Genomic DNA, 23,854 nt, shown 5'->3' with positions numbered 1-23,854 from the left:
TGGCTGGAATTTTCAGAAAGGATCAGCCCCCAAAATTGGAGTCAGATTTTCAAAACAAGCTCATCTCTCTTTTAGGGATCAAATTAAGCAGGCAGACTGTCAACAGAGGTTAGCACGCTGGACACGGAGCAATTCTGAAAATCCAGCTAGAAGTCTCACATTGGGAGATGGTGGGTGCGGAGAACATTAAATCTGGCCCTTATTTAAGGTGCCTGAATTTGAGCTGAATTGCCTGGCCATAGTTTGAGGTGCTGGGCACAGTCTGGCCCTCCTCTGGAGCTATAAGTCTACCCCGATTTCAGAATCTCCCAAGCTAGAGCGCTGAAGTGTTAACGCTTCAGTAGATTACGCCTGGGGGAATTCTGCACCACTGCGCACGGGCAGAATTCAGATCCTCTGCAGATTTTTTTTTTTTCTCCTCAGAAAGTACATTCTGCCAGAGACACTGCAGTTACACCTTTCGCCCACCAGGGGCTGCTGTGGTGCCAGAACGGAGGGCAGCTGGCTCACTGGGCATAGAAGCCAGCGGCTGATAGGAATGAGGACAGGCTGCGTTCCTTACAGCACCCTGCCTGCGAGGCCAGGTGAGGACGCACAGGATACGGGGGTGGTGGCGACAGAGCAGGGCACATAGGGCTGCTGGAGGGTCACATAGACTGGGGTTCAGAAGGGCTAGTGGGGAGGGGACGACAGAATGGGGTGGGGGTTGAATTGGAGCGGGGGGCTGGGACATGTGGGAACAGGGGGGTGCAGGGACACATGCGGATGGGGGGCAGGGATGGCAGTGCAGGGCAACATGAGGGGGGGTGGCTGATTGGGGTTCAGGGACACATGGGGCTGGGAAGAGGAAAGGGATATGGGGCAGATGTGCCTGACTGAACGGGAAAGGCTGGGGTCAGCCAGGGTCTGCAGGGGGAAACTCCCCAGCTCCCTAACAATCCCTCCCCCCCAATAAAAACTTCTTCCATACTTCTCCCATCCACACCCAACAATGTTTCGGGTTCACTCCCAGGCTCCTTGCCAGCAATTACCTCCCTCTCCCTCAGCTCCTCCATTACCCCTGACTCCCCCAAGCCTTTGCACAGCTTCTGAGGGGTGCGGGAAATACATTTCTGTATTGTAGTTTAAATAAATTATTACTCAAAGCTCTGTATTCAGATGTCTAGTAAGGAATCTATTTGTCAAAAACATTTCCTGAATCTTTTTTGTTGTCTGTACTATTACAAACATACTTCTTGACAGGTGTTTTGAAATAAATTACCAAAATTATTGAAACGGGTGTGATTATATTGTGTTATTTTGACGAATAAAATATGAAGCAATTCAAAACATTGCATGCAGAATTTTTAATTTTTTGGCACAGAATTCTCCCGACAGTAAATAGATCCAGGATTTCTGTTAGTACGCTGGCATGCACACCAAAGACACACACAAAAAGAATGTATGTTCATTCTAGTGTGATAACGAATTTAAGAAATAAGAGAAACAAAGGGGGAGTGGCATGTATATTGGCATAAGAGAGCTCTAGATTGTTTAGTAACAAAATTAATTCACACCTCTTGTTAGTGATATTGATCCCCCTCAGGAGCATCGAGGACAATTCCCTTCTCCACAGCAGTGCAGAAGAAGCCCTCATGGCGTAGAATTCTACAGCGTGGATGGGGTGAGCTATCTACTTCAAATAAGATGACAAAGTCTACCATAGCTGGGGGGCTCCTCCACTGCACAGGAGGTGGCAGGACAGGCACTTTTGCCATTACTATACTTATTAATCATAGCTTATTTGGGTGGGAACTGACATACACGAAGTGTAGGAAAACCTAAAGCAACATTTTCAGCGGGATCTCAGTCTAAACCCTCACACAGTTAAGCAATGACACCCTACGTAAAGTATATAAATCTGACTCCAGCCAGCCATTTAACTAGTCCTTTTTGTGAGAGTATGTAAAATAGCCCAAATGCATCTCCAAGTTGAATTAAAAATAAAGCTTTCAGTGGGCTGCCATTCAGGAGGTGTAGACATCCAGTCAGAGAAGCAGCTGATGTTCCAGTCATATATTGGTGGCCTGATTTTTCAGAAATGCTGAGTGTTCACAAGTCCCACTTAAGTCAGCAGGCTCTGCACGTGATCAGCACCTACAAATCAGATGCCTGGTCTTACCGGCACTGAGATGTAAAAAGGAAAACTCCTCCTCCTCCACTTCTGTATGGCTTAAAACCAAATTTCAAAAACAGAAGTCAATGAGATACCATCTTTGCTCGAACTGTAAATCTGTAAATCGGCAGCAAGGAGATGAAAATTCAATCGAAGGCTCTCAGTAATACGACTGAAGAGAGGAAGATAAAGAGCAAAAGGAATCGGACTTTGGACTCAACCCTGCAGTATGGCAGATTTCAAAAGGAGAACTGTGAGAAAATTGTCCATTAAAGCAAACTATCTGAGTATGTCTTGATAGATAAGAATGCAGTCAGTGAATGAACCCGGGGCCAAACTACAAGCAGTATCTTAACAGTTCAAGGAAATGTCACAGCTAATCGTAAAGTAGATGAAATAATATCTGAAAGCAGTAAGTGGGTTACTTCACCAAGATCCAATGCAAGTAGTCGATCAGAAGTGACCCGTAACAATGCAGTCGTGAGATTATGAGCAACCTAGACACCAGATGAGAGTTAAAGGACCACTTTATTTTAAGAAAAATACCTGAATGATGGGCTAGCTACAGGTTCTATGATAATTTAGACTTTTGTGGATAACTGTTACAAAATGAGTTAATACAGATTTAAAAATAGTCTGTCAGGCAAGAAAACAAGTCATTTGACTAAGATTCAGACAGGATGAGACAGATGATAGATTTTCTTGGAAGCAAAAACGAGATCATTAGAAGACCAAAACACCACAGAGTCACATTAGAGCACAGGAACTTTTTTAGATTCATTTCATACATCTTAAAATGTGAACAGTCTATTTTAAAAGTGAATCCTGAGTGATCTGTGGGATATACATTTGCAGAAGTTCTTTAAAGTCATTTGTCTTTTCATGTCTTCACTGTGATGAAACATTTGGATTGTTCTGACATTAAATGTGAGTTAAGCTGCACCAAGATGATAAAGCAGCTAACAAATACCTCCGGGAAGAGGGAAAGCTAAAAAACCCCGATTGAATTCACTCAGAACACAGCACAAAGCATCAGAAGATTGGCACAGGATCCCTGCAACAGAGACCTACTTTGCAGAATCTTCACAATGAATTGTAATAATGGCCCTCGAAGCTACCATTTGCAGAGACAATTTGGGCTTCACGATAAAATGAGGAAAAACAAACAGAAACAGAAACGCCAAAGAAAGAATCTTTAGATTAATGTTAATGGCACCCAGCTAACAGATGTTACTCACTTCGCTTAATGCATTATTGGAAGGCACTCAGATAGTATAGGCATGATTATGGTATAAAAACCTACACAGAACAGAACAGAACAGATCCTCATGGCAAATGTTAGAAACTACTGACGTGAAACCAAATTCCTAGCAATTAACATATGCCGAACTATGACAGATATCACTCAGAAAACACCGGAGCCAACAGACTAGGTCAAACCTTGGATCTGCTGGAGTTCTGAGTTTTGCCACTGACTTCAGTGGAACTGAATTACATCCTAGGAAAACTGACAATTACAAGTTTGGGAGAAAAACTGTTACATTTCTTAAAACACATCAGAAAATTCAGTGAAGGGTCACTAACTATGGGACATTTATGTAAGAGAAATTGAAGCTCGGAGCACCAAGAACAGTACTAATATCTTCAGGAATGCCTGCAGTTCATCCAAAGAACCTACCTTTCACACATTGGCATGCTAAAGGATCATTGATTATTAAAGTTGCTGTTCATGCCAAAATGTAACATACCTATGATGGTGTCTTAGTCTCCTTCAGATTACAGAGACACCATCAGTTTAAAAACCACACTTCCGCCTGATTTTTTTTTAACTACTGTTATTATAAGTAACATTTAAGATGATTAGAATGGAAAGAGATTAGAGGGAAAAAATAAGGTGTTTTTAATTGCACTTTGTGTTTAGACATTTTCATTGTTTCCCCGATAGAAATCAGATATTTAGTCAGTTTCCCTATATCTTTACAAGCACCTTCCAACGCATCAGTAGGAAAGAGCAAAGCATGTTTTTGAAATAGGAAAATGTAACTGCCATTCCATTAAAATTAGCTGGGGGAATTGGGGGAGGATGTAGTACCTGAAACTACTTTTCGCTCTATTTTTGAGACTCAACAGATTTCAAGTTGACGTGTCCTTTCAAACTGGAATCAGGAAAACAGAGAATGTTTTATGTTTCTGAAGTACTGAGCTAATGGGCTACATCTAAGTAGTCCCTTTAATTAGCTCTTTATACACTAATGAGGTAAAAAAAAAAATCTGGTAAGTTTTTCCACACTGATTTCAGCTCATCAGTTTATTTTTTGTCATGTCAGAGCTACTGGTCTTTAGAAATGTCTATCAGTCAATCAAAAGCACTGCAACCTGGAAGAGTCTGTGCCTTATTCTGCCTTTCCTACTTTCAGTTTGCTAATGAGAGATCGTAACTGTGACCACATTCAACAGACACAGATTGCCAGAAATGTGACCTTAATACCCGAAGGGAACCACTAAGGAGGACTGGGATGAATTAACAGGAACCAGACATGTTTTAATTATTGAGGGACAGATTCAAATACCCTTGCTTAGATTGAATAATAATTCTTCCTAGAGCTGTCCCAGGGAGTACTCAATGTAAGCATATCATTATTTGGCCCTAAACACTTTGCACACAAAAAATTAGCCAAAAAATGGAAAATGATGTCTATAAAGTAAAACTATTGCAAATGATAGATTCATGGAGGATAGGTCCATCAATAGCTATTAGCCAGGATGGACAGGGATGGTGTCCCTAGCCTCTGCTTGCCAGAAGCTGGGATGGGGTAACAGGGGATGGATCACTTGATGATTACCTGGTCTGTTTATTCCCTTTGGGGCACCTGCCATTGGCCACTGTCAGAAGACAGGATACTGGGCTTGATAGACCTTTGGTCTTACCCAATATGGCCGTTCTTATGTTCTTATGATAAATATAACAGGCTGGTTCTCCATGCTCCTGCAACATTCAAGTCACCATTTCTTCTCTCCCGAGCAGCCAAAAGGCCTATAGCAAAGTGAGACTCCGACAGATCTGGCTATCTACCCAGTTGAGCTGCTGTAGTCTATCACAGTGAAATGGCATCTCACCAATGGCAAAAATAAAAGGTCAGTGTTTTAAGAGCAAAGGTTAATGTCAATTTCAGTGTTCTTTAGGTCAAGTAATTCACCTTTCCCCTGTTGGGCCTTTCATTCTGTGATGCCTGAATTAGCATCATTTTATCCTCCTCCACTCCTGCCTCTTCCCTGGTTTTATTTCTTTCCTCTTTTACCAGGCCCCTCTCCATTCTTCATCCATTCTTTCCCTTCCTACTTCTCTTAGCCCCACTCTCTTTGATAGTCTTCACAAGAGTTTTCTCTGCAACATTAGAAACTAGAGCTACTATTACACATTCCATGCAGTCAATGTCTAATTCAAGTAGCATTTAGCTGAGTTACTTGCATCGAATGTGAGCTGGGTTCCTGACGATCCCGCTGGCAGAATGCTCCATGTCACCCTAGGAAGATAAATGCTATCCTATTTCCCTAACTTTACGCTTGCAAATGACAACAACTGTTCTTGCTGAAATTTTCCCAAATAATTCAGCCTGAGGCAGACACCCAACATGGACAATTTCAGTCCACATGGTTCAAGATTGGCAAAGCTATAAGCAACTAAAACAGGGTCTTATAATGTGAAGTGTCAGGTAACCTTGAGCGTAGGAAGCAGAACCTGTAGTGCTAATACTCCATATTTCAGTGCTAGTCCCACAAATGTATAGTTATAACAACAGTCCATTTGCCATCATGGAACTATTTGACTGACTAATGAATCTCAGCTCCCCCCTGTCTGCCTATGGGAGGTCTCTTTGAGGTGGAATTCATACACTGCGCACCGAAGCAGCTGGATGTGGGGAGGCATGCAGGTGGTGTGCAATCTGTGCAGCATGAAGTCCCACTTCCCATCCACCACCTGTGTGGAAATGAAGGGGTGGGAGAGCTTAAGCCATAGGTAGGGCTACTCTACAGATCCCCCCCCCATTTCTGCCCCATGGGGAAGGGTGATGTGTATAAGGCCTTGTGAATCTTGAACATTTTTATCAATGACTTGGATCAGAATATAAAATCATCACTGATAAAGTTTGTAGATGACACAAAAATTGGAGGAGTGATAAATAATGAAGAGAACAGATTACTGCTACAAAGCAATTTGGATTTCTTGGTAAGCCGGGCACAAGCAAACAATATATGTTTTAATATGGCCAAATGTAAACATCTTGGAACAAAGAATGAAGCCCGTACTTACAGGATGGGGGATTCTATCCTAGGAAGAACGACTCTGAAAACGATTTGTGGGTCAAGGTGGATAATTAACTGAACATGAGCTCCCAGTGCAACAATGTAGCCCAAAGGGCTAATGCGATCCTTGGCTGTATAAACAGGGGAATCTTGAGTAGGTATAAGAAGTTTCTATTATCTCTGTACTTGGCACTGGTGTTACTGCTGCTGGAATACTGTGCCCACTTCTCATGTTAGCAGTTTCAGGAAGGATGTTGATAAATTGGCGAGGGTTTGGAGAAGAGCCACGAGAATGACTAAAGGATTAGAAAACATGCCTGATAGTGATAGACTCAAGGAGCTCAATCTATTTAGTTTAACAAAAAGGAAGTTAAGGGGTGGTTTGATCACAGTCCCTACATGAGGAACAAATATTTGACAATGGGCTCTTCAATCTAGCAATTAAAGGTGTAACACAATCTAGTGACTGGAAGTTGAAGCTAGCACATTCAGAATGCAAATAAGGTGTACATTTGTAACAATGAGCGTAATTAACCATTGACACAATTTAAAGAGGGCTGTGGTGGATTCTGTATTACTGGCAATTTTTAAATCACGACTAGATGTTTCTTGCAAAGATCTGCTCTAGGAATTTTTTGGAGGTGGGGCAGTTCTCTATGCTACACCTGATCATCACAATGGTCCCTTCTGGGACTGGAATCTTCTCCTGCCACTGGGTTCTGGAGCATCGCAGCAGCCTTAGGACAGTAGAAGGGAAGGTGTCCTTGTTGTGACACCTCCAGTGCATCTGTCTAATGTTCAGCCTGGCTATCCAGTCCAGACACTGTAGTCAGGAACTGAGCCTTAGGACACAGTTCCGGAGATCTTGCACACACAGAAAAATATCTCCTACTGAATGTAATGAGAGTTGAACAAAGTCTTCTGAATATGGCCTTACATCAAGAAGTCTGCCATTTACCTCATCCCACACATGTTCCACAATGCCACCTACAGTAATTCTCATCTGCTGCTTCCACTTCATAACTGAGCATTCAAACAGTTCTTCCACATGCATGAGGGCTCGTATGCAGTCAGCAATATTCATGTCATTTTTCTGCATTCAAGCATTTTGTCAATTTTCTGTCAGTCTCTGCAGAATTTTAATTGCACCACATAATGCCTGAAAATTGCTTTCCACTGATCTTCACTTACAATGTGTGATGTCAGACTTTGAGATAAATATAGAATAGTTTCATTTGTGACTGTTAAAATTTATCTTCATTTTGCACATGATTTGTGACTTTTCTAAGGACACTGAGGTCATATTTGACTCAGACTGGTGAAACTGGAGTAATTTTTTTTTGTTTTCCATATCATTTGTTTTTTGTTTGTTTTTCCTCAAATTTGGCTCAAAAATATGTTTAGTAAAATTGAATTTTACAAATTCTAAGACCAATATGAATATTGCACATACCTTTTTAATTCCGTACATTTTTTCCCTAGGTGCATGCACTTCCCTCTGCAGTCTTTGCAACTCAAACATTGCGGCATTGTGTTACCGCATGAGAATTTAAAAATAAAATTGAATAGAAATAGACCAGTCTGATTTATCATTGTTCAAGCTGACTGAGAGAAAAGCACCCTGCTGCTGTCAGATTCCTGCAGTGGTTTAAAAAACAATGGAGTTTTATTGTAAGATGTGAGCTAATTTCTCTGTATTCACGCTCCGTAAAAAATTCTACTGGGTTCAGTCATTTCTTCAACCCTCTCCCCACTTTCTTTCTCTCCAATCCTTCATGTGCCTTGTGGAGATCTAGGAGCGGAATATGTCCCCTTGGCTGCAATTTGTCTCTTAACGTGAGAGTAGGGTTTTGACCGCACACATACCAACCATGAACATGCAGGCTTTAACCTGAAAGACTGAGAAAAGCATAGAGGTCACGTCAGAAGAGGTTCTTTTCCTGTTTTTAGTAACACTATAAGAGCTAAACACACATAATGGTACAGATAAAAAGTGATGTGGCACACGGTGGGATGGGTACTGAGTACATCATAAAACTATTTCATTACTAATTTCAGTTAGTTCCTTGTTTTGTCACAGTAATAAATCACACTGAGGCTACACAGATTACCCCAATCTCAGCAAAATAATTGCCTTAGAATAGCTTTCCACAGTCCTGGGTCCAAAGAGTGATGAACAATAAATTGGATTTCATTGACTCATTCGAGGAAATGGACTTTTTCTCGCGTTTCCTTCCAAGCCACCCTGTGGATTAAACACCAATGCTTGGGAACCACAGTCATTGCAAAAACATAGGGTCACTGGTAATAACTGCCTTCATTTAGGATCAAAATAGACAGGCCAACCTAAAGCTGGATTAAATTTTACAAGGACCACAGACATAATTCATTGAAGTAGTCACCTCGTCACGTTTACATGCCATGTTGAGATCCATGGTGCCAACACTAAGAAAAAGATGCCAGGCAGCACTCGTTAAAAGAAAAAAAAAAAAATTCTTTGAACGCTTTGCAGTCTTCTTGGTCTGGATTTCTTCTACCACCATATTCCACATCTGGTGACTAAGGGGGCTGAATTCTGAGAGAAATCTCATCACGTCTTTATTTTTAAGATTTGCGAGGCAGGTTTAATCACAATATGCAACGATCACTTCATTACGAGCACAACCCTGTAAGTACTTACTGCCAGGCATAGCGCTAACTGCCAACAGAAACTAGGCCATAAGGCCACCTAGGGAGCAGGCCCTCGAAGAGGAAGAATACTTTCAATGGCAATGCATTCCCAACCGAAAAAGAACCAAGACTTGTATTTCTGATAAATGCTTTACCACCCCATCCTATGGCTGAGGCTGAATATTAAAGACACGTTATAAACTCAAATTTAAGTTTAGTACATTAATGATGTGATATGGCTAGACTAAAGCGGAGACCATAAATCACACCTGACTTTGTGGTACTGAATCGCTGAATCAGAAACTCTCTATGTAGGTCTTTTAACGAGAGATCCAGATTTCAAACCCTCACTGTACAAGAGTTTCTTGAATTGTGAGTTTTGGTCTCTTAACCTATCATAAGCCAATGAGAAAGTCAGGGATGATTGTAAAGTTTGTCATCTGTTTGCTCTCCCATCAAGGCCTTATGTCACAATCTCAACCACCAACCACTGCAGAGGGAGGGGATAGCTCAGTGGTTTGAGTATTAGCTTACTAAACCCAGGCTTGCGAGTTCAATCCTTGAGAAGGCCACTTAAGGATCTAGGGCAAAAATCAGTACTTGGCCCTGCTAGCGAAGGCAGGGGGCTGGACTTGATGCCTTCCAGTTCTATGAGATAGGTGTATCTCCATATATTTATAATGAAGGATATTTGATTTCTATCTTAAGACCAGTGGCAGCAATTTTTGTCCTTGCACCAATTAAACATGCTTAATAAGCTACTTCATTACTAACCTTGCTTTAATTCAAGCATTAGGCATTAAGTCACCTCATGTGTGTTACCAGAGATGCAAATCTTATGTTAAAAATAAACCCACTGGAGCAGCAGTGGTATTACTGTAGGACATACATGGATTCTCAAAATGCTCTAGTTCTCATTCTCTCTGATAGAAAACACCATTTTGCAGGAAAACTCATTGGAAAGCTTACCTGTAACGAGGAAGCTGCATCGGCCTGCCCCAGCTTCATTGATGATGTTACAATTGTAAATCCCATAACTGTCCCTGGAAAGGCTGCTCACTATGTACTCCGTAGAATCGTGAGCATCAAACTGACCAGTCCGCAGCAACTTGTTGCCCAGTCTCCACTCGTACGTCAGAACCCGAGTTGGATACGCTCTCAGCACCCGGCAACTCATAGTGATGCTTCGACCCTGGCCCTGTCGAATCTCCAGAAATGCTGGTTCCACCGCAGGAGGATCTATAGGAGACAGATTATTAGAGAAGGTAAGCTATGAAAACAACATACGTATGACAAATAACAATGACACATCCCCCAAAGGGTTACAATGCGGCAAATCTACCACGTGTCCAGGAGACCATCAATGGGAACATTCGTTAAAAAAAGTAACATCCAGAGTACTGTATTGCAATGTTTTATAGTCGATGTCCATCAGTGGAGATAAAACTTAATTTTGCAGAGAGCTACAGTGTTCTTTAAAGGAGAGGAGGAGACACAACAGGAATTATTCTTTCACGTGACATACCAAGGATGGATTGCAATGGAGAAAAGGGGCCCTCCAGAGTGATGGAAACTTACACCAATTATTGGACCATGAACTCAGAGGAGAGACAAAAGGTTGGACATGGATGGAGTTCAGATTGTCTGAAAAACCTACTACCTTGATTTTTGTATTCCCAGAGGGTGAGCCTCCTTGTAGGGTGCCAGGACTACAGTGAGAAGCATGGTATAAGAACCTGAACAGAACAGAATAGGGATGATACCCTGGTACAAAACTCAGCATCCTCTTCCTTTGCAGTGGCTGAGGGGGACGTGAGATAATTTGGTAAGGTTCTCACCAGGGTGTTGCCTCCAGGAAACCAAGTGGGCAATCCTGTCCTTGTCTTTTCCATCTACCTGTTTAGTTGGTTTACTCCTCCAGTTAGCAGATGCCTGGTAATTTTCCTATGCCCTGATCTGAAATACTATTTAAAGCTATTTAGATTTGCAATTTACACTTTGTCAGACTTTTGACTCTAATGGAATAAAAAATATGTAAACATTGATATGCCTTAAATTTGTACTTGCCTTTCGCTGGCTTTCTAATTGTAAGCCAGAAGTATTTTTTTTTCAAAATCAATACTTTCTGAAAAAAATGGGTTGATTCTGACAAAATTGTATTTGAATACATCCCATTCTGACATTATCAGAATGGAATGTTTTGATGTTTTGTTTCAAAATGACTTTTAGAAATCAAATGAATTGTTTTTATATAAAACATTAAAACAATTTACAATGGTCCAAATCAAAACAAAAATATTTCTTTTTATAGTTTTTTTTTTTTTTTTTTTTTTGCACAAAATTTTTAAATCTTATGGTTTTCATTCCATCTTGGAATGAAAATAAATTGAAATTGTAGAACGTCCCAGGAAAAGAAAATCTGGTTTCTGTCCTGGTCTAGCCAGAACTTTCTGAGTGGCTCTCTAGATCAGAGAAATCGGAGTATGAAAGGGGAAGACATTTGGTGGTGGATAAGCACAGCTTTAGAGAAAACTCTTAAAAGCTATGTGTCATTGTTATGCTCCTTTCAGACCAATAAAGAGAAGAAACCCTGAAAAGGCTCCTACTCCAGAAACACACGAGAAATCTACATATTGCTATTAAAAGGACTGTCTAATAGGTGTTACTTTCAGAGCCAGCCCTAGGTACAGTTATTACATATTGCATGAAACCTAGCTTACTCATTCCAAACCCGTCAAAACTCCCTACAGAGAAACTGCTCTCTCGTATGAAGCTTTCCTTCCATGTGATGGGTAATAATGGGGTAGAACTTTCATTCAAGGAACTGCCTGTTGAGAAGCGAAGACCTCTGCGGTTGTGTTTGAAACCGTGTAGTACAAGAGGCTTTGAATGGTGTGATAAAAGAGTGTACAGTCTCTGGAGCACAGAAAGTTACAGATCACTCCTATTTCTCGGGAGGCTGATTAAACGCTCTCTCTCTCTGACCCTCTCTCTCTCTCTCTCTCTCTCTTTTTTTTTTTTTTTGCGCTTTCCAAAAGTCCTAAGGCAGATTTCATCCCATCTTAAATTTCCTGTCTTTAAAGGATGAAGTAAAATGTAAAACCTCTAAAAATAAACCAAACCTCTCCAAGTGAGCCGTTTAATGGATTGTAAAGCAGCCTTCCGTCAAGGAATTTGCAGTAGAAACTGGCTGTGGCTCCACCCATTAAAGGCCCTGCAATGCAGCAACCCTAGGACTGAAATTTTCATCAGGTAGGATTTAGCTGCACTATATGGCACATTTCAAATTGTTCAATGTTAATAAGCAAAAGTCTTGCTGTGATAATGCTTCAAGTTTACTGTGGAATAGCGCTGAGTGAAATTTGGAACTGAGGTCTGGTGGGAATTTTTGATTTTTCAATCTTTGCTTTTGCTCTGATGAAAATAAGAATGAGGATATGAGATACCTAAACTACAACTCCCATCAGGCAATGTGGCAGCTTAGGCAGATGTCAGTTTGACAATAAACTGCTTCAGTTTGAGTTGATGACTATAAATGTTTCAATTCAAACTGACTGCAAACAAAAACCAAATATTTCATTTAGTTTTTCCCGTGGAATTTTTCAATTTTGCTGAACCTGCATTTCCCACTGAAAAAAATCATTTAGACAGAAAATTGCTACTTGAGAGAAATCTTCACTGAGTGTGTTTTGTTGTTTAAAATGTTACTATCTATTGGCAGCATCTGATCAAAACCATATTATTGTTCTTAGATTCTTCACTGATTTTATCTTATTTCGCAGGTTTCCCACTAACCTTCAAACTGTTGGCAGTTAACCCAGGTCTGATGTAAACTGAAAATGGACACCACTACCCACCCAAATCGGAACTGCACCTCCAATGGTAGGGTGTTGCTAACTGCCTGCAGCTTGAAGACGACACATAACCAGCATACTTTAAATGAAACTAAACCTTACAGCATACCAGCTTTAGACAACATTTGTTACAGGCGATGGTATTCAGCTGTTGTACTTCATGCCTGTGTAACAATCAGCAAGATGGACCATTCTAAAATGATTGTAAGCATCTTGAAAGTCATAGGGAGGGAAAAACATCTCTGGTGTGAAGGAAAATACATGGGGAGAGACAGTCATGCAGAGCAGAAGAATTTCGTTCTTAGTATGTTGAGGTCGCAGAAGTTAACTCTGGGACAGCCGCCTCTACATAGGTGCTCGGATGAACAGACAGAGCACAGACGGATCTGCACATCCATGATCCCAAGCCCCCATCCTTCCCCAGCCTGTACATGCCCTGTCCCTTTCCATCTTTTGTGGCCCTCCACAAAAGTTCTACCACCTCTGGTGCCTCTATACCTCTCGCAGCTAGGTTTAGACCTTCACCAATAGACTAGAGCAGCAGTTCTCACACTGTGGGTCAGGACCCCAATGGGGTTGCCAGGCTGGCTTAGACTTGCTGGGGCCCTGGGCTAATGCCAAAGATCAAGCCCGAGGGCTTCAGCCCTGGACAACAAGACTCAGGTTACAGGCCCCCTGCCTGGGGCTGAAGCCCTTGGGCTTTCGCTTTGGCCCCCCCGCCGGGGTGGTGGGGCTTGGGCGAGCTCAGGCTTCAATACCCCCTCCTGGGATCCTGTAGTAATGTTTGTTGTCAGAAGGGGGTTGCAGTGTAATGAAGTTTGAGAACCCCTGGACTAGAGATGAATTGGGCTAGATCCTCTGCTGGTGCAGTGACTTCCACGGAGCTGTACAGACCGAAACCAGCTGAGGAAGGGGCCCCATTAAGTGTTCCAAAGAATGTAAAGCTTGTAAAACAGCAAAATCCCTAAATCCTTACATTGATCTTGTTTCCAGCCTCTCCCTATTAGTATATTATGTGTACAGAAAACTTATAGCGGTTAGACAGGTAGCTATGCTACACAGCTGCAGGCAAGGCCATATTCGGTATAGTGAGTAGAGCGACCCAGAAACCCTTCAACTATTCAGTTTGTCATTGGAGAATGCAGCCACGTTTCAAAACCTACCTGATTTCCTGCCAGTTCATTTGCCTGGCTTCTCAGCAGCTCACCTGGCGGGTTTCTGGGGAGCCCAGAATTCTAGTCTTACAGCTCACTGACACCTACCCGGTGGGCTGATGAGGAGCCGAGAGTGTGGATGCTCTGGGAATGCTGGCTCCCAAGATCTGAGGTTCCCAGCTCAGCTGGCACTCCCAGAGCTCTCCTCTTCCGCCTGCTAGGTGGAATTTCATATTGAAGCAAAACATTCCAGTGTTTCTAAACCAACAGTTTTCAGATTCTGTTTCACAAGGAATTTTGAATGTTTTGGCTTTTGATCCAAATCAGAAAGTAACTAAGTTTTGAAATTCTGAAATCTTCCACAAAACGGAATTGCTGTTCTCTGCGAAGCTCTAATAGTGAGAGAGTTTACAATCGATTCTGATGGTATAGCTGTCAGAGCGTCTCGCTGAGTAGGGGTGGACAAAAAGTATCTGGTCACGTTATTGCAACAACTTTGTGATCTGTGCATTCAGGTCAACAAGGTAAGGCCCTCATCCTCCATCCACTTCCCTTCCCCCAGCAACCTTGAGTAGGGAAGAAGGGGTGATTGGGGCTATCTTAGATTCCAACATCTCTTCCCCACAACCAAATACCTTGTTGTCCATAGTGTGAATAGTAATTTGCATTGGTTCCTCCACATATTATTTGAAGCTTTGCCCCCTCCCCGCACAACCCACTACAAGGCAGGTAGCATGTGATCTGGGAAGTTCCTGTGGGAACTATGAGTTTATGGGATGCAACGAGATGGAGGTGTAGGCAAGGTGAGTGACATCCTTGTGGATGTGCCTTGGCCCTGGAGGATTCCAAACTCTCAGGGAAAACATAGGGAACCACAAATGTGTGTGTGTGTGTGTGTGTGTGTGTGTGTGTGTGTGTGTGTGTGTGTGTGTGTGTGTGAAACCCCACCATATCTTCTGTGTGAAAGAAGGCCCTCACTCCTGATGGAAGAAAACCATGGAAAATGCCAGAAGTTTAAGTTAAGAATTCCCACTCCCCCAGATAATGCCCACATTGGGGCAAATATGGAGTATTTACTCTCATGAGATATTTGCTTTTTAAATAAAAGTTTCTTTAATAATAAGGTAATAACAGTTGTAGCTTGCCTCAAAAAAAAAAAGGTAAAAAGCAAGGATGAACACCACAGTAAGGATGGAGACCTGTTGTATTAATTTCAAAGTCATAAATAGGCCCAGAGAGTCGACTGTGTTAACACGACCCTGTCCCTGTACAACACTAAAGAGTTACCATTGTTTGGGGTCAGAGAGCTTGGTCTGCTTAGTTCCATGGTAACAACCACTATTAAATATGTATTCAACCTTCTATAAAGGACACAGACAGGAAGGAAAAAACAATTACAACAGGCTAGAGCTTTCAGTAGAATCTAGGTGAGGACCTTTGACAAGATATAACGAGTCCTCAGCTGTTTCAGGATAAAATGGCATAGTATAAAACTTCCACTGGAGGTGTTAATGGCCAGGAGGAAACTTATTCCCTTGCGCGATAGGACTCATACGCCTGTCTGACTCATTTCCATTATTTGTTCCCGCATTTCAGAATTCTAGCCTCTCTGGCAAAACATTTAAGGAGAAATTGCAAAGGAAGTACACTTCACTCTCTCAAACAATTATCCTTGGGAGACGGACATTCTAGTGTTACAACAGAAGTGATATGAAGATTTAATATGTTTGTGAGTCTAAGTACCACTGAATTATAATGATTATAACCAGGAAGATTTTAAAGCTCTCTAGACGGCAAGCAGAATGACAGCAAAATTTTTTTTACCAGGTAACTGCTTTTCACTGTATGTTCTGTATCAAGGCAGTCCCGGATTGTAGTAGGTTTTTCTAATGAGATAATATCCCATTTAATGAATTTATTTAGATTTTGTGGCCATGAATGGCGACTCCTCCCTATTAATAGGTTTCTCCAAGTTCTTCTATACCAGCCCAGGCAAGAGTATTTGCTCCTGTCTCCCAGTAGGCTGAGACAGGAAGAAATAAGAACTGTGATATCACTTCTCTTGGAGATCACTTTTCAGCTGGTTCATCTAGTAGGAACCTTATATCAACAATATATGCCCCTACAATGGAGAATTATCCCCAAGCCTTAATACGGAGTAAACCCTGGTGGGATGTCTGGGTTGGTATAGGAGGACTCAGAAAAGACAAATCAACGGATGGGAAATTATTTTTCATAAATGTCCCCCTATATCAGCCCAGACAAATGGGCTTCCAACAGCAATACCTGATAGTAATAGCTAGCAGATCTATCTGCAGAAAAGGACCTGGGGGTCACAGTGGACAAGAAGCTGGATATGAGTCGACAGTGTGCCCTTGTTGCCAAGAAGGCTAATGGCATTTTGTACTGTATAAGTAGGGGCCTTGCCAGCAGATTGAAGGATGTGATCATTCCCCTCTAGTCACTGGTGAGGCCTCAGCTGGAGTATTGCATCCAGTGTTGGGCCCCCCCCACTACAAGAAGGATGTGGAAAAATTGGAAAGAGTCCAGCGGAGGGCAACAAAAATGATTAGGGGACTGGAGCACATGACTTACGAGGAGAGGCTGAGGGAACTGGGCTTGTTTAGTCTGCAGAAGAGAAGAATGAGGGGGGATTTGATAGCTGCCTTCGACTACTTGAAAGGGGGTTCCAAAGAAGGTGGATCTAGACTGTTCTCAGTGGTACCAGATGACAGAACAAGGAGTAATGGTCTCAAGTTGCAGTGGGGGAGGTCTAGGTTGGATATTAGGAAAAACATTTTAACTAGGAGGGTGGTGAAGCACTGAAATGGGTTACCTAGGGAGGTGGTTGAATCTCCTTCCTTAGAGGTTTTTAAGATCAGGCTTGACAAAGCCCTGGCTGGGATGATTTAGTTGGGGATTGGTCCTGCTTTGAGCAGGGGGTTGGACTAGATGACCTCCTGAGGTCCCTTCCGACCCTGATATTCTATGATTCTATGATCTAGATACAAGAGATTACCAAACCCACCTCCCAAATTCAGCAAAGAATGAAGCTGCACAAAACCCCAGGAGAGCATTATGTATAATACTAGTGGAAGACAATATAAGTGATCTGGCCATCCCATCACTTAAATCTGTCCCAGTCAAATCCTTCTATCAAATCTGTGTATCTCAAGGTTTTTCTACAACACCAGTTGTCAGGCTAAGGTTTTTCCCTTCTGATCACAGTATCCGCTTCTAATATGCCCATGTCAGTGATGTCTGAGTATTTACTAGGGACTGGGCAAAAATTGGGTATGGTTCTCTCTATATTCTTTGTGATTAGAATTCCAATTTTGCTTTTCCATGAAGAATAACAGAGTAACTGGTGATGTGATCTGCGATGGAAAATGTTATATTCCTAAAATTTGGGGAATATCGATAAGCATTTGATTTTGGCTACTGACGTTGCTTTACAGTGTTTAAAATGCTGGCGATGCAGTGGAAATTTAAACAAGTGCTGTTTCCAATAACTGACTGAAACATATTGTAAATTACTCTGTTGCCTGAGGGATAGGCAGTGGAAAAGGCACTTAAAAGGCATCACTTAAAAGGCATTTTTTTCCAGGTACTGATGAAATGTTCGCCTATGTAGCTAAGTTAGGTGTTGTATTTGTATGATGCTTAATAACGAAGGTCAATTACTTTTACAGTAGAACCGCAGAGTTACGAACACCTCATTCGTAACTCTGAAATGTTCATAACTCTGAACAAAATGTTATGGTTGATCTTTCAAAAGTTTACAACTGAACATTGACTTAATACAGCTCTGGAACTTTACTATGCAGAAGAAAAATGCTGCTTTTAACCCTCTTCATTTCAATGAAACAAGCACAGAAACAGTTTCCTTACCTTGTCAAATCTTTTTGTTTTTTTAAGTTTCCCTTTATTATTTTAGTAGTTTATGTTTAACACAGCTCTGTACAGGATTTGCTTTTTGCTTTTTTTTTTTTGGTCTCTGCTGCTGTCTGATGCTGTACTTTTGGTTCCAAATGAGGGGTGTGGTTGACCGGTCGGTTTGTAATTCCGTATTTATAACTCCCAGGTTCTACTGCATTTCTTTTATTTTTGTGTCTGTGTTTAGGTCTATAAATATCCTTGGATGCAGGAAGTATACTCCAGGAATTTCTTGATACCTACACATGTATGTGTGTGAGTGTTTGTCTGTATACACACACAGAAAATGTATATTACATATACAGCTTTTCCACATTTGACCTGTACCTACAGTCTGATCTGCAAAAAAGTTTGAGAGTAATTCTGCTTAGGCGAGTAATCCCACTGGCTTCTTTGGCAAAGTTGCTCACCTGTATTTGCAGGCTCAAGCAGTAGGAGGGGAGGGATGGCTCTCTCTTAGATCCCATTCTTAAACCAAAAATATTTACAACAAAGCGCAAAACTACAGGAAACTCACTGGAGTCATGTTTCCTTACAATCTCAGACCATGTTTACAGAAAGTTCATATGTCTTTCAAGTGAACCTGGGTCAGTTTAGGGATGTATATGGCTCTTCCATGATTAGGATGCACAGCTAGGTGAAATGCAGCAACTGGAACACTGAATTTGGGGTTTGAAGGGCAGAAATTCAGAATTTTAATCTAAGAAGGGGCCATTTTGATCATCTCATCTGACCTGCTGTATAATACAAGCCACAGAATGTAACACAATGAAACCAAATCTCTTAATGGGAAACTACACCAATAGCCCCAGCGTGCCTCCTCACCAGGTCTGGATCATGCACTGAGCTGCTGGACTCATTACAGTGAAAGCCTCATTGACCCGCGCAGAAGGCAATATTCTCAGAAAGCCTTGGACAACTCCGACCCCCCGTATCCAGTTAGCCCGAGCCGTCCTCTTCCTCCAACAGCTCTTCAGGGGTGGCTTAGAAAAAGCAGCACTGGAAACTTCCTAGCTCCTGATTTAGCCTCTTTAACAGGGAAAAAAAAGTCTTCAAGGCAGCAGCCCAGCTGTCTGGGAGGAGCAGCTGGTCTGAGAGACGGGAGTTGAAAGCACATCCAGCGCCATCAGTGCTCCCCTGCCACTGACTTTTGGCATTTGTATAAACGCTGACCTGGGAGTGTTAAACAGCTCCCAATCCAGCTCCTGTAAAACAAACTACACGTTCAAAATGCTGATGACAAGGGAAGCACTGAGGAAAGTGACTGGGAGCAGATGGCAGGTCTGCCTTTGACATCCCTTCCTGCTAGTCACACTCAGCTGTGCTTCCTTAATGACTGAACCACTGAGAAATACTAAGGGCTAGATTGCACCAAGCCATGTCTGGGTATGCAAAAACGGTTAGACGATTTCCCCAAGGTTACAGAAGACATCACTGTCAGAGCTGAGATTAGAACGCAGGAATTCCTGGTTTCCCACTCTGGCTATGGCAATCATAAAGAACAATTAGGGAAAATAACTATGGCATTTTTAAAGGGAGGTTAATTTTTAGCCATATCCCAAGCAGATCAGAGACTTCAAGGATGTTGAAAAATTGGAGAGGCTGCAGAAAAAAAAGACAAAAATGATTTGGGGTCTAGAGAAAATGACTGACAGTGAGAGACGTAAGGAGCTTAATCTATTTAGTTTACCAGGGGAAAAAAAAGACTGAAAGGTTACTTGATTACAGTCTATATGTGTCTTCACAGGGAGTCAATACTAGGTACTAAATGGCTCTTTAATCTAGCAGAAAAAGGCAGAACACGAACCAATGCATGAAATTGAAACTACAGAAATCCAAATTAGAAATAAGGCACAGATTATTAAGTGAGGGTGATTAGTGAATGGAACAAACTGCCAAGGGAAGTGGTGGATTCTCCATCTCTTAATGTCTTCAAGTCAAGACTGGATGCCTTACTGGAAAATGTTTTCATCAAACACAAGATATTGGTGACACTTAATGGCCTGTGTTACACAGAGCTAACTAGACGATCTAGTGGTCCCATCTGACCTTTAATCTATGAATCGATAACGTTCATGATCTCCGTGAAAATGGTGCCAACAGCTTTCCAGTGGAAGCCAGAATGCTGGATAGCTCAAACCCAGATTCTGAACCTCTTTCACGAATGTTAAACAAAAAGTGTAATGAAAAAGACACACTTGCACACATTTTAAAAATAATACCAAACAGTTCTGAAGCTTTACATTTAAAAACATGACTGTAAATAATCAATGTCCTTAGGTGACTATTTATCAATTAAATGGAAATGTATACTCAGTTCCTGGCATTAGCAGTTTTGAAGCGAATTACAGCTTGTTTCTATCCACAGCAATCTATTATTTTCCCGTTTAGCAAAACACACTTTATAAAATTCCAAACTATGAGAACAGGTGCCTACTGTAGACTTGTTTATCATTTTGTACTGCAGACAAGGTATTTTATCTTGCCATTATTATGTGTGAGTAGAACGGTGGCAAATTAGATGCCTTTCTGAATCACATCTTTGATAACTAGAGATAATTAGGACAGGCAGGATTTTTCCTATGCCAATGAACCTGAAAGACTGCACTAGCAGTGTTATCAATCACATCCTATGAATTATATCATTTGTATCTGAAAAACACCCGAGAGGGAAATAAAAAATAAACTTGCCTACTGCAATGTATTCTCACCTATTTGCACAGGTTTCTAAATACTGAGATTATTTCTCAGGCAGACAGCTTTTTAACACACTGGGTCAAATCCACACCAAACATTAATTGGCACAGCTCCATTGACTTCGATGGAGCAGCATCTATTTATGGCAGCTGATGGCATGTTACCAGGCTTTTTATATAAGTATTTATTTAATACTTATATAAAGGATATATAGGATATATATAGGATAGGATAACGAGCCTTGTGGATAAGGGAGAAGCTGTGGATGTGGTATACCTAGACTTTAGTAAGGCATTTGATACGGTCTCGCATGATATTCTTATCGATAAACTAGGCAAATACAATTTAGATGGGGCTACTATAAGGTGGGTGCATAACTGGCTGGATAACCGTACTCAGAGAGTTGTTATTAATGGTTCCCAATCCTGCTGGAAAGGCATAACAAGAGGGGTTCCGCAGGGGTCTGTTTTGGGACCAGCTCTGTTCAATATCTTCATTAACGACTTAGATATTGGCATAGAAAGTACGCTCATTAAGTTTGCGGATGATACCAAACTGGGAGGGATTGCAACTGCTTTGGAGGACAGGGTCATAATTCAAAATGATCTGGACAAATTGGAGAAATGGTCTGAGTTAAACAGGATGAAGTTTAACAAAGACAAATGCAAAGTGCTCCACTTAGGGAAAAAAAAATCAGTTTCACACATACAGAATGGGAAGAGACTGTCTAGGAAGGAGTATGGCAGAAAGGGATCTAGGGGTTATAGTGGACCGCAAGCTAAATATGAGTCAACAGTGTGATGCTGTTGCAAAAAAAGCAAACATGATTCTGGGATGCATTAACAGGTGTGTTGTGAGCAAGACACGAGAAGTCATTCTTCCGCTCTACTCTGCTCTGGTTAGGCCTCAGCTGGAGTATTGTGTCCAGTTCTGGGCACCGCATTTCAAGTAAGATGTGGAGAAATTGGAAAGGGTCTAGAGAAGAGCAACAAGAATGATTAAAGGTCTTGAGAACATGACCTATGAAGGAAGGCTGAAAGAATTGGGTTTGTTTAGTTTGGAAAAGAGAAGACTGAGAGGGGACATGAGAGCAGTTTTCAGGTATCTAAAAGGGTGTCATAAGGAGGAAGGAGAAAACTTGTTCACCTTAGCCTCTAAGGATAGAACAAGAAGCAATGGGCTTAAACTGCAGCAAGGGAGGTTTAGGTTGGACATTAGGAAAAAGTTCTCAACTGTCAGGGTGGTTAAACACTGGAATAAATTGCCTAGGGAGGTTGTGGAATCTCCATCTCTGGAGATATTTAAGAGTAGGTTAGATAAATGTCTATCAGGGATGGTCTAGATAGTATTTGGTCCTGCCATGCGGGCAGGGGACTGGATTCGATGACCTGTCGAGGTCCCTTCCAGTCCTTGAATCTATGAATTTATTTTGCAAATAGGCAGGAGGTAACTGTCAGTGACCATGCTGTAGTAGAGATGTAGAGGTGAATGAAAAAGGCAAAACTATTTTTGTGAAAAATGTGCAACATTTTGGGTGACAATTTTTCACCAGCATTTTCACTACTCTGTCCAGAACTGTGAACTGGCCAGAAAACAGGGGGCAGGGAGGTGAAAAAAGAAAAAAAAAATAACCCCTATCAGAATTGTGATATTTAAAAAACTTTCTACTAGCTCTTCTCCTGTGCACTTTTTATTAGCTTGCCAACGTTTCACAATAAAAACTAACAACTTACATATTCAAACTTGTCAGCTGGGGTGCTGAGAGCCCTGTTTATTCTGCTGATCAACACTGTCTCCTTGTTTCCTTCTGCTCCTGAATCTGTCTGTGTCCACTTGTTGTCTTTTACTTAGAGTGTAAACTCTTTGAGGCAGAGGCTGTCTTTTTGTTCTGTGTTTGTACTGTGCCTAATATAGGGTTACCATACATCCGGCTTTTCCCAGACATGTCCGGCTTTTTGGTAATCAAACCCCCGTCCGGGGGGAATTGCCAAAAAGCCGAACATGTCCGGGAAAATACCGGCCAGGCACTTCCCCTTCTGGGATCCAACTGCTCTGCTCCTCCACTGACTCTTCAGCTCTGTTTAAGAGCTGGGCTGCCCAAGCGCTCCGGCTCCAGGCAGCCCCCATGCCTCTGGACCCCGAGCCGCCGGCCGGGCACTTCCCCTCCCGGGCTCCGAGGGCACAGGGTCCAGAGGCATGGGGGCTGCCCGAAGCTGGTATCGCTCAGGCAGCTCGGCGCTTACAGAGACCAGGAGTTCAGGGAGCACAGCAGCCGCCGGAGCCTGTGAGGGGACGTGCCCGGCCGGGGGCGCAGCTTCCGGAGGCACGGTGGCTGCCCGAAGCTCGAGCACTACCGGCTTCACGGTTTGCCGGGCAGCCTCCAGACCCTGCGCCCCCGGCTGTGCTGGGGAAGCGCCGGCCGGGGGCGTAGGGTCTGGAGGCTGCCTGGCAAACCATGAAGCCGGTAGCGCTCGGGCAGCCCTTTTCGCATGGCTGGGAGGGAGAAGGGGGAGTTAGGGTGAGGACTTTGGGGAAGGGGCGGGGAAGGGGCAGAGTTGGGGCGGGGCCAGGGGTGGGAAAGGGGCCAGGCCAGGGCCCCGTGGAGTGTCCTTTTTAAAAAAATTTGTAAATATGGTAACCCTACCTAATACAACGGCGTCCCGCTCCAGGACTGGGGCTCGTAGGAGCTATGTTAGCCTAATACGAATACATTTCTATTAGTCTAGAAATGCTTAGCACTGGCAGTTCTGAAATAATAAAAATGCCAACAGCTCAGGTAACTAAGATTTTTAGTTAGAGAATGTCAGTTTGCAGTATTCATGGGCCTGTACTTCCTCCAGCCGATAAGGGAAGTTCAGTTACTGAAATAACCATATCTACTTATTTTAGCTTAAAGTGGCAGGTTTACGAGTTCCCCCACAGTGAGAGGGCCTAGCTAGAGAGCAGTGCTAATGATACTCCACTTCTATTTTCTAACTAGTTCATCCGCTCTACTTGAGTTTGCGAGTAGCAGGACAAAAAGATTTTGTGGCAAGTCAGAAGAGCAGTAATGGAGGTTTGAAAACAAGGATACCGCAGAAGAG

The 23,854-nt window shown here is 42.3% G+C and overlaps 1 protein-coding gene across 3 annotated transcripts in view; it reads right to left on the bottom strand.

Moving 5' to 3' along the window:
- Positions 1-23,854, bottom strand: part of MDGA2 (MAM domain containing glycosylphosphatidylinositol anchor 2) — a 615,965-nt gene that overhangs the window by 128,541 nt on the left and 463,570 nt on the right. For all 3 annotated transcript variants that reach the window (XM_054027277.1, XM_054027279.1, XM_054027276.1), the window contains one exon: positions 10,100-10,369. In XM_054027277.1, the coding sequence (XP_053883252.1) occupies positions 10,100-10,369 (270 nt within the window). The remainder of the gene's footprint in view (positions 1-10,099; positions 10,370-23,854) is intronic.

This window comes from Malaclemys terrapin, chromosome 4 (genome assembly GCF_027887155.1).
Source record: "Malaclemys terrapin pileata isolate rMalTer1 chromosome 4, rMalTer1.hap1, whole genome shotgun sequence".
Classification (NCBI taxonomy): Eukaryota; Metazoa; Chordata; order Testudines; family Emydidae; genus Malaclemys; species Malaclemys terrapin.
This window is presented reverse-complemented; position numbering and strand designations above follow the sequence as displayed.